This window comes from Buceros rhinoceros, unplaced genomic scaffold, assembly GCF_000710305.1.
Source record: "Buceros rhinoceros silvestris isolate BGI_N320 unplaced genomic scaffold, ASM71030v1 scaffold42947, whole genome shotgun sequence".
NCBI classification, from domain to species: Eukaryota; Metazoa; Chordata; class Aves; order Bucerotiformes; family Bucerotidae; genus Buceros; species Buceros rhinoceros.
In genome coordinates, this window is record NW_010422382.1 from 1 (window position 1) to 11302 (window position 11302).

General features: G+C 57.6%; 1 protein-coding gene across 1 annotated transcript; it reads right to left on the minus strand.

Annotated features, from left to right (window-relative positions):
• Nucleotides 1–321: 321 nt before the first annotated feature.
• Nucleotides 322–10467, minus strand: DDB1 (damage-specific DNA binding protein 1, 127kDa; the record flags this gene model as incomplete). Its single annotated transcript, XM_010140011.1, has 20 exons — nucleotides 322–431; nucleotides 1039–1209; nucleotides 1363–1457; nucleotides 2247–2411; nucleotides 2699–2822; nucleotides 3359–3470; nucleotides 3660–3755; nucleotides 3885–4092; nucleotides 4769–4876; nucleotides 4959–5122; nucleotides 5218–5396; nucleotides 5572–5680; nucleotides 5761–5836; nucleotides 5967–6069; nucleotides 6398–6514; nucleotides 6681–6764; nucleotides 7051–7209; nucleotides 8443–8540; nucleotides 8652–8766; nucleotides 10193–10467. Coding segments are annotated over 20 exons (2668 nt in total), but the record flags the coding sequence as incomplete, so codon positions are not given.
• Between the last annotated feature and the right edge of the window lie 835 nt (nucleotides 10468–11302).

The window sequence follows — 11302 nt, forward strand, 5'->3', positions numbered from 1 at the left end:
CTTCACTTGGTTCCTCTCGGCAACTCTCCAGCCTGTCCAGGTCTCGCCGAATGGCAGCGCAGCCTGACGGGGTGTCAGCCACTGCTCCCTGTTTGGTATCATCAGCAAACTGGCTGAGGGGGCCACTGTCCCTTCATCCAGGTGGTTGATGAAGATGTTGAACAAGACTGGACCAAGCACCGACCCCTGAGGAACACCATTAGCTACAGGCCGTAACTAGACCCTGTGTCGCTTTCCTGCCTGACACACACGATGTGGAGGAGACCAGAAGGTCATCCCTCCCATCACACACTGCCACGTCCCCCTGCAGCCAGCTCTCACCTGTCCTTCTGGCACACGAACAAGTTGAAAGCGTTCTCGGCTCCCAAGAAGTTGTCATCATCCAGGATCTCCACAGCACTCATCCAGTTTGGGTTGAAGTCCCGGGCAATCTGGAAAGGGGACAAGAGGAGACACAGAGTGTCCAGATGGTCTGTCCTGTGACCCAGCACCTTCATTGCACTCAACATCAACGCTGAGGAGCGAGGTGGGATCCAGCCTGTCCCCTCTCTGCTCAGTGAGCGTGAAAGGCACCTTCTGGAGATGGTCCCTGGCCCAAGTGGCACTCGGCCATGCCAGGGCACCGCCTGGGTGAGCACAGCCTGCATCGAAGCTGTGCCCAATGCTGCTCCAACAGTTAGAAGCACACAGTCCACCCCCCATCCACGCTGGAGACAAAAGATGGAGCTCCAGCCACAGGAAGTCGTTCCACATGTACAACCAACAGGGCAGATGGCAGCTCCCCGCCCCTGGCGGGCAGCGAGCAACCACCCAGCGCCTGCTCTTGAGGCTGATGGTTCATCATCCAGTTTCCTGGAAGCCCGTCCGTCCAGAAACCACAGGGACCCATCTAGGTGGCACTTCTGTCACCGTATGGCCCTATGACCTTGTCTTCAAAGGGTTGGCAAGGTGGCATCCTCCTCTTATCACCTTAAACACTGTTCCCCTTGCCCAGAGCCCACTGGCAGAGGCAGCACGGGCTCCCAGCACCCTTGGTACCTCCTCGAAGTTTCCTTCCATGGGTTTGTAGGCAAGGAGGAGGACAGAGCGCATGAGGTCTCCCACAAGGATGAAGTCCCCCTTGGTCTTCAGGTAGAGCGCCATGATGTTGTTGTAATGGTTGCACTCCGTGCGCAGCTCTTTTTCGGCTGTCCACTCGTACAGGCGCACCTGAAGGCAGGAACATGGCTCGGAGCCAGCTCGGACACCCACGCGCTGGCCAGAACACACTTCCCCATGGAGCTCGGGGACCTGGCTGACACCTGCAAAGCTGGAGCAGCTTCCAGCTCCAAAACAGGCTCCCAAACGACGTGAAGGTCCTACCGTGCTGTTGATGCTGGCCAACAGCTTCCCGTTGAACTCCACCATGGAATACACGGCTCCCTTCACCTCCTTCTCAGCCAGGCTCTGCAGCTTCCCTGCAACAGAGCCACACACCGCCCCGTCACTCGCCCTGCGCTCCCAGGGCCAGCGAGCTCCGGGGGCTCGGCCGAGCTGCTCTAAACATCACTCCCCTTCAAGACTTCCTCTGAGGATGTCAGTGACACAGAAGTGCCAGAGGCCAGGTCTGGTGAGGGATTCTTGGGCTCCTCTAGGAGATGGGGGGAAAGGAACAGGCTGCAGAGTGACAGGACCTACAGATCCCATGAGCAGCTGAGAGGAGGGTCCATGGGAACAACCCTGCCTGCTACTGGGACACGAGCTCTCTTGGGCCCGAGGAGCTCATCTCTGATCTCCCTTCAATGCCATGTGAGAACAGGGACACAAAGACGATGGGAGGGTGGAACTCCTCTGCTGGGAGGAGAGGGGAGAGAGCTGGGGGGGTTCAGCTGGGAGCAGAGAAGGCTGCAGGGAGACCTTGGTGCAGCCTGTCAGTGCTTCAGGGGGGCTGTCAGAAAGCTGGGGAGGGGCTGTGGGGACAGGACAAGGGGTGATGGGTTCAACAGGGAGAGGGAGATTCAGAGCAGAGAGAAGGGAGAGACTGTTGATGCTGAAGGTGGTGAGACCCTGGCCCAGGTTGCCCTGAGAGGTGGGAGAAGCCCCATCCCTGGCGCCATCCCAGGTCAGGTTGGCCCCTGGGGCTCTGGGCACCCTGCTCTGGGTGCAGATGTCCCTGCTCCCTGCAGGGGGCTGGACTGGGTGAGCTTGGAAGGTCCCTTCAACTCAAACCAGTCTGGGATTCCCTGATTCCAAGATCTCACTCTCACCGTCAGAGTAGTGGAAGACAACGATGCGGCCCTGCTTGGGCTCTGCCTCCTCGGGATACACCATGGCGGTGCCCACGATGAAGTAGGTGTTTGGATCCTTGCCCAGCTTGCAGGAGACCAGGCTGAGGGCGTATTCATTTTGCAGAAACTGGTGAGCGTGAAGCACTGCACAAAGAGGGAAGAGCAAAACCAATTGCGTTTCCCCCGCGTCCGTGCAGGCAGCACCTCCCGGTGCGGGCAGAGTGGCTGAAAACATCAGACATGGCCGAAGGAGCTGCCTGGAGATGTCCTCTCCTACCCCCCTCCACCCCCTTGAGCCATCAAAAAACCCCACTGTGCCTTCAACCTGCTGTTCCTCCAGGACCACAGACCTCCCCGGCTCTCAGTCAGATGCTGACGGGTTTGGAGAGGAGAAAAGTGGCCAAGGTGGGGCCGGTGTTTGCGAGCGGTACCTTCGAAGGTGTGCTGATCTATGATGAGCAGGTTGTGCACCTCCACCTCCTCGCCGAAGGAGGTCTCGTGCGGTGCTGTGCTGCTGGAGAAGAGCTTGCTGGTGCTCACGCTGCTGGACAGGGCCTAGGACGCAGGGTGAAAAAAAAAAAGGGGTCACAGCCAGCAAGTCCTCACGCTGATCCAGGCAGGAACTGGAAGAGCATGTTCGGAAGAAGGTGAAGCAAAGAGCTCCTTGGACCTGGGTGAAGGGACACACTTCCTACGCCAGCAGAGATGTGTGACATGCACGGCAGAGGATGTCACAAGTGTTAATGAAAAAGTTTATAGAGGATTGTGGCTTCCACCAGAGCTACAGCCTGAAGGGGCCTTGGGGTGCCAAAGGAAACCACTCGAGACCAGACAGGAGCCTGTAGGGGAGGCTGAAGGAGCAGCACCCGACCCTAGAGGTGACCAGGCAGAGCACTGAGGCAGCTGGAGAGCAGCACCAAGAGCCCCTGTCACCACCACAGAGCGATCTTACCACCCCATCTCTGCCCAGGCTGCCAGAGGGAGAGCTCGGAGCTTTGGAGAGAAGATTGTCAAGGAGATTCTGCATCACGGTTTGGCCTGAAGGACTATGACGACCATAGCCCAGAGGTGACCCGGCAGCTCCCCCTCACCTGGGTGCTGGCGCTGGGTCTGAGGGCGGTGGTGCCCCCGCTGGCATCCTGCACCTCGATGCGGCTGGAGAGGACGCCGAAACACTGCGAAACCTCCTGGTAGCAGATCTTCCTGCCGGAGAAATGGAGCAGCGTGGGCAGGAGAGCCGGGGGAGAGCACAGAGGCTCTGCAGACGGAGCTCCTCACTTGCCCACACGGCTCTCAGCAGCCTGTGGGCTACCTGAGCCCACGACAGGAACACTGCCCGCAACGGTTACCCCCAGCTGTGTCCCACCAGCTCCCTCCCCCTGCTCAGCTCACCTGGGTGACTCGTAGAGAGGAACCGTGCGGATGTGCAGCTTCTGGATCTCATCGATGGTGCCGATTGTCAGGGTGCTGTTATTGGCCAACGCCAAACTGGAGGGGGAAAAAACCCACTCCATGAACGGGGCTTGTAAAGGGAGAGGCAGAGCAAGAACCTCCCTCTTCTCCACACCCCTCAGAGCTGCTGGTCCCAGGAGTCCCACCCCGTCACCCAAGGCTCACCTGTCGGGGTACCCATCCGAGTTGAGGGGACACATGTAGTTCACCTCCTTCAGGTTGACGTTGGAGAAGACGAGCTTGTGGTTACTGCTGTAGATGACAGTGGGGCGGTCAGAGCAGGCGAACACGTTGGTGGTGGACAGGGAGCGGAAGGTCCTCAGTACGGTGGGCTGGGTGCCCAGGGTCACCTTCTTTCGGTCGCTCAGCAAACCTGCGGAAAGAACAGCAGCAGTATTGGGAGCTGCCGTGATGGAGCTTGGAAGAGCAGGATGGCTGTGACATCTTGGCAAGGGATGAGGGTGGGTGCACGCATCCTGATGCTGGCACAGGGCAGCAAAGGGATGGAGATAAATGTCAGTCTCCTTTCTCCAGTGTCTGCTGGAGAAATCCACCGACTCCCAGTGCTCACAGCACAACCCACCACGGGGAGAAAGCAAGAAAAGAGAGAGATCATAAAATCACAGACTGGTTTGGGTGAACAGACCTTTAAGGGTCACCCAGTCCAACCCCCTGCACTCAGAGCAGGGGGCTCAGAGCCCCAGGGGCCAACCTGACCTGGGATGGTGCCAGGGATGGGGCTTCTCCCACCTCTCGGGGCAACCTGGGCCAGGGTCTCACCTCCCTCAGCATCAACAATCTCTCCCTTCTCCGTGCTCTGAATCTCCCTCTCCCAGCTGAACCCATCACCCCTTGTCCTGTCCCCACAGCCCGTGCTGAACAGCCCCTCCCCAGCTTTCTGCGAGCCCCCTTTAACTACTAAAGGCCGCACTAAGGTCTCACGGGCCCAGTTCTCCAGCCTGTCCGATCTCTCCAGAAGGAGAGAACACACGTCAAGCAAGTAGGAGGGCAGGAGCCCAGGCCCCCTCCCCAGCAGCTCCTGCAGTCACCTGTCTCCAGGCTGAGCCCGAAGTAGAAGAGAGCTCCGTCCCCCAGGGCACACAGAAGGTAATGGCTGCTCTCGAAGGTCGTCATCAGAATGGAGCGAGGGATAATTTCTGCAGGGAGCAGGAAGAGAGTCATGAGTGACACCGGCCTTTTCGACCAGATCCATGACCGCTGTCACCAGCAGGGCCCCACCTCCTCCCAGCATCTCTTTGTGCAGCAGTTCAAACGAAGGCAGCTTCAGGATGCGGGCGGAGATGTCGGTCCAGAGCCCAATGGCGCACAGCGGGGACATGCCGTTGGTGTCCCCCAGAGGGGTGATGTCCAGGCAGGCAACTTCGTGCTCCATCTCTGTGCAGCTGGTGAGAAGCAGGAAGCAGACAGAGGTGTCAGACTTGAGCCCAAGCACAGACAAGCAGAGCCAAGAGCCCTTGGGGCAGGATGAGAGACCCACCTGATCTGCCTGAGCTCCTGGGGCCGGATCTCCAGGTAGTAGAGGACTCGCCCCACGGCCACCACTACCTGGTTGCTGTTACAGGAAGCCACGCTGATGTTCTTTCCGTTGGGCTCTTTCCACTCGCTCACCAGGGCTTTGGGCTCCTGACTAACCAGTCTGACAGAGGCAGAGGTGATCTGGGGAAGGAGGACACCTCTGCTTGGAGGCAGCACGACACCTCCCTCCCGACATCGGCCAGGGAAGTACCACAAACCCTGTTCCCGATAAGCAGCGCAGGCCAGTCCCACCATCAACAAGGGCTGTAGGGTCACCATGAGAGACAGATCTGTGTTTCCTTAGACCTGGCGTTACCTGGATCAATTGCTGATGCGCCACGTTGCCGCAGAAGAAAGTCTGCTGATCATCCACGAAGCCTGTGAGCTCCGTCTCTTCCACCTCCTCTCCATTCAACATCAGAACCCTGCACAGGAAAGGGAACTCCTGCTCCACCACGCTCCACCACACGGCTGGGAGCCCTCCTCGGCCTTAACCCCCCCTCACCTGGTCTGGCCAACGAAGGACAGCACCAACATATTGTCCGTTTCACGGTGAGAGTCCGACCTCAGGGGCCACAAGCCTGCAACAAAAAGACGCCACGTTGGCTCAGAGACTGGTGGGTGACAACCCCCTCGCCCCACACCCCAACCTCGGCCCTGTCCCCCCAGGGCCCACGGGCTGCATTTGACAGCACCGAACTGCTCACGCACCTTTAATCCCCGGCAGGTCGATGCTGGCGTGCTCGTGAATCCCGATGCCATTCCGGATGATCCGCAGGGAACCCTCTTTGAACGCGCCCGAGCACGTGACCAGCTGGAGGGAAAACCAAATGAGCTTTACCAGCCATTGCTGGGAGGCTTCCCCACTCCTCCCGGGAGCGACGGGTTCAGGGGCAGATCTTCAGGGTACCCATCTTCTCCGAGGAAGTTTTTTGTGCCCCACTGCAACTCCTTCCTCGTGAACCAAGAATCAGCCTCCCCGCTCCCACCACCCTTCAGCGCGAGACCTCGACACCATCCCTGCACCTCAGAAACACTTTGGGACCTTGCAATGGTTTGTGAAGTCTTTTCCTTTCCACGCCTCTGCCTGGCCGGCCCAGACACCCCCAGCACTGAGAAAAACAAAGTGGAATCAACGTTACCTGCCCCTGGCCTTGTCTTTCCAGATCCACCACACACATGTCAACGATGGGACCCAGGTTGGTGAAGGTCTCCATGGCCACCACGTAGGAGCCCTGCTCGTTGCTGTCCACGTTGAGCTATGATTAAAAGACAATTTCTGGCTTTCAACGAGCGAGTGGAAAGGGGTTAGCCAGACAGGGGCGGATAATTTTTCTACATAGGCTTCTTGAGGCTGCAATGAAAATAAATACGGACAAACTCCTGTCTGAACACAGAGCTCAGCAGAAGGCAGCTGCCACATACCTTCACAAGCTGGGAATCCCCTAGCCGAGAACCAACAAACACGACTCCATTGTCCAGGTAGGTCAAGCACTCTGCGATGGACGTCTGGGGATTGAGAAGATGTGGATGAACCACTGCTAACACCCCCACAGCCTGCAAGCACCTCGGAGCTGTGGCCCACTGGGAAGGCCCTGGGCACAGGAGGGGAATTTAATCCCTTTTTGAGACCCCCAGAGAGGCCAAACTCCTCCCAGGGACAACGCACAAGCCCCAGGCAAAAATCTGGGTAGACGGTGTAAAAGTCCAAGTGCCCAGATGGGGAATTTCCCAGTTCCCAGGTGAAACATCACTCTGGGCTCCAAAAGAGGCACCATTCGTGGCCAGGTCCTACCTCACCGAGCAGTTCCACGCGCAGGTCCTTCAAGGTGACGGTGCCATCCATCTGTTCCTCCTTCTCCAGGAGCAGCATGAAGAGGCGTCCTTCCATGTCGCCCAGCAAGTACCGGGAGCCATTGGGATCCACGCGGTTGTGGCACACAATCGTACTTTGCTGCACACAAAGGAGGAGGAGGGAGATTTTGAGGAACTCGAACAGGCATCTAGCAAGAACCGCCTCCATACACACCAGAACCCCAGACTGGTGGGGCTGGAAGGGAGCTCTGGGGATCACCCAGTCCAACCCTCTGCTCCAGCAGGGTCCCCACAGCAGGGTCCCCAGTTTGGCGTCCAGGTGGGTTTGGGATCTCTCCAGAGCAGGAGACTCCACACCCTCTCTGGGCAGCCTGGGCCAGGGCTCCCTCACCCTCACACCAAACAAGTTTCTCCTCCTGCTCAGGTGGAACTGCCCCGGTCCCAGTTGGTGCCCGTTGCCCCTTGTCCTGTCACTGGGCACCACTGGGCAGAGTCTGGCCCCTCCTCCTGACCCCCTTTAGCCATTGGTCACATTGAGGAGGTCCCCTCTCAGGCTGCTCTTCTCCAGCCGAGCAGCCCCAGGGCTCTCAGCCTTTCATCGGCACAGAGATGCTCCAGCCCCTCCTCATCCTCACAGCCTCCCCTGGACTCTCCCCAGTAGCTCCTTGTCTCTCCTCAACTGGGCAGCCCAGAAGGAAACAACCCCATCTGCAGCGCACCAGCTGCTGGCTGTAACCCCCGCAGAGTCCCACTGCTGTGGGAAAGGCCGGATTCGCCCTTCAATGAGCTCTGCAGAGGTTTTGCTCTGTTGGGGGGATGTTTCCCAACCCCTTGTCAACAGATTTGGGTTTAAAAAGTCCTGATTTTGCAGGTGTTTATGGGATGCAAACACCCTGCTGGCCAAGTACAGCTGTGCCTGCAGGTCAAGGCCCAGAGCTGCACATCAGCAGAGCACAGGCAACTCGCTCCGCCTGCTCCCAATCACACACTCAAGCCTCCGAGGGGCTCAGTCATACCTTTTGCTGCCTGAAAGGAGAGCAAGCTCTGGCCTGGACCCATGCCCAAACACTTGCTACCCCCTAATTAACGCCTTTCTTGGTGGCCCAAACATGATTGTGCTTTACCACCCCATTTCTGAGGGCTCCACACTGAGAGGAACCACAGGCAAGTGCCAGGACAAGGACCACATACATCCCTCGGACCCCAAAACCACAGAGCAGGTATCGTGCAGCAGCAGCCACACTCGCCAAACTGCTGGGAGTAAGACACGAGAGGATGAAATCCCTGACCACAAGCAGCCCAGCACCCTTCCAGCACCCTGGGAGCGGCGGAACTACGCGAGGCGCGTTCCTGGAGGGCAGCGGTCGCTCACCTTGATGATGGGAGGAGCTATGGCGAGGTATTTGTCTCCGTTGTGATAGGTGATGGACTCCTGCCCGATGATGATCGCGCCTCCGAAGGGCTCTGGCACTGCATGGGGGAGAAGACAATCATCTCAGCAGAGAACCCACGCAGCACCTCCGAGGCGCTCGGCGTCAAGCAAGAAGCGGGAGGGAAAAGCTTTCAGCAAGAAGGACCAACCTGCGATGACCATGGAGGCCTCGGCCTCCACGTTCTCCTGCTTCCAGGGCCCTTTGTTAAACTCCTTCTCACGCAGGGACACCTCGTACGTCTTGACGTGGCGACCCTGAGGGTCCTGGAGGAGAAGCCACGGGTGAGGCTGGATGCTGACGCCAGCGAACACCCACTGACCTTCTCGCTAACTCCACCCTCGGAATAAATCACTGCGCCAGAAGAGACCAAAAGCTATTTTTGCACTCTCGGTGATGGTGTTTCAGAGCCTGGGGTGCTGGTGAGAGCCGAGGGAAGCACCTGCTGCTAGAGAAGGGGAAACTGGGAGGAGAGAGCGAGCTCCGTGGGGAGGAGAAAGCTGAAGTCGTAAAATGGCCGAGGAATCGTTGATGAAACTTCCGACATTTCTGGAGCTTTTTACTCCCCACCGCAGCAGCTTTCGATGCCTTTTTAATTTTTTATGAACTTCCGCTTTTTGGTGGCTTCTTCCCCTGGTTTCAGAGCTGCACAAAACCTCTCTCAGACGCTGCTGTTCCCTTCAGCCCAAATACTGTGATCACAGTTAATAAATTGAGAAGAAATGGAAGCAGCAGTTGGGAGAGGTTCTGCCACGCAGGTCAGAACAAACCGGAGTTTTCTGTAAAGCCTCATGAGTCAGGGTTTAGAGGGGAGAAAATTTCTATTAAGAGCTTTAGACACGGAGCAGGTGATTAATTTCCCCTTTATTCGTACGATACCTGTCTGTAACGAAGGATTCAGCAGAAATACACACTACAGCAGCCACCTCAGGGTGTATCTGCAGAGTGAAGGGGGCTAAATAGGCCCCACACACGCTCCCCAGACACACCAGAACAAGATGGCCCCGTGTTTTTCCCCCCTTGTTTTTATCTGGTAACTGTTGGGGGGTTCAACAGCACCCACCACTCGTAAAAATGACAACAGTGACTTCAGAGCTGAACTAAAGCCACCCCTGCCGCTGCCCCAGGGACTTTCAGCTGGCCCTGATTTGACAAAGAGGAGATAATCCCTCGCTCAGTCAGCGCTGCAAAGGCTCGTTGGTGCAGAATCAGCGGGAAGAGAAAGGGCTGAGTTTAGAGTTTGGAGTCCAGGTTATGGCCCCCTTCGCGCTCCTGGAGCAGCCCCAAAATACCAAACAAGATTTATTGCCTCTGTTTGAAGGGGAAGGCTCGAGCCTCACAGTAGGAAACAACTGACTCCGGCTTTAATCTACCTCCTTAGCACTTGCTGGCAGGACCCACGTGCTCCTCCAGAGCGTTTCACGAGAGAATGGGCGCACCCACAGCATCAACTACCCCAGTTTCCTGTAGAGAGCTCTCCCCCAGCCCCAGAAACGGGGGAAAAGCAGCACAGAGGAACACGGGACCTCCCTCAGCTCCACCAGGAGCCCGCAGGAGGCAGAACAACCTCTTGCTCTGCTCCCCATTGGCTCCAGGGCAGTGCTGCCACTCCGAGGCCTTTGGAAGCCCTTCAGAGCCCTTGGCTGGTGCACCAGCACCTCCAGCCTGAGGTACTGGTCGAGAACAAGGTACCTGGTAGACAAAGCAGATGGTGGGAGCCTGACAGCCATAGAGAAACTTCACATCGATGACCTGGAGCTCTTCCAGGCGGATGTTAAAAGCCTTTAACTCCTTGTTCTCCCGGTCCAGGGGAATGACCTTGAAGAGGCCGTCGTAGAGGCGCAGCCCGATCATGCGGCACTCGGGGTCGATGATGCCGATGATGCCGGTCTCTGAGGGACGGCCGATGCGATCCTGTGCGGGAGATCCACGGAGAGGGGACGGAGAGAGGGCGATCAGCAGTGGGACTTGAGGAGGTACAAGAGTTACCACCCCTCAGCTGAGGAAGGGCTCCCTGCCCACCTTCCAAATCGATTTAAAACACCATCCCACAAGCCTGAGGTGATTCAGGTGTCCCCTGTGTGAAGCAGCAGGTTCTTTCCAGCAGCCACAGCACACACTTCCTCCCTCCCGGGCTTTGGGAACAGCCCCTGCATCTGCTTTTCTAACTCCAACTCTCTCCCTGAACACCCTCAGAGGAGCCACGCCGCTGTCCTGCACCTCCGCTGTCTATCGCTGACACGAAGCGATGTTCCAAGCTGCTGCGAAGCACTTGGACACCCCAAAAATCACCCTCCAGAACCCCAGGACCATTATCAGACCCCGCAGCATTCCTCGGCGGGGGCTGATAGCAGCATCTCCACACGTCACAAGGCAGAACCGTGGCATGGGAAGATTAAAGCCTTTTCTCCCCGCCAAACACAGTGAGACCGTACCAGCAGGACGTGCCTATCACCATCTCCTGTCCCCAACCCCCTGCTCAGCTCCACCAGCGATAAGTTGGTAGCAACTCAACATCTTCCAAACACCAGGAGTCATTTCCCATGGAAAATCTGACCTTAGAGCAAGTTTTGAGCATTAATTCTCTTTACAGCAGGAGTACCTGAAATGAACCCTCCTCTCCCGGGAGCTACCCAAGAACTGAGTTGCAGCCACATCCTCAGTACCTGACACTGACCGAGCACAGGCAAAAAACCTCTGGAAACACCACTGACAGCAGGTGAACCATACTGGAGTCACTGGTAGGCAGAGAATCACTGAACTGTTTTGGGTGGAAAAGCCCTTCCAGCTCCCCCAGTCCCA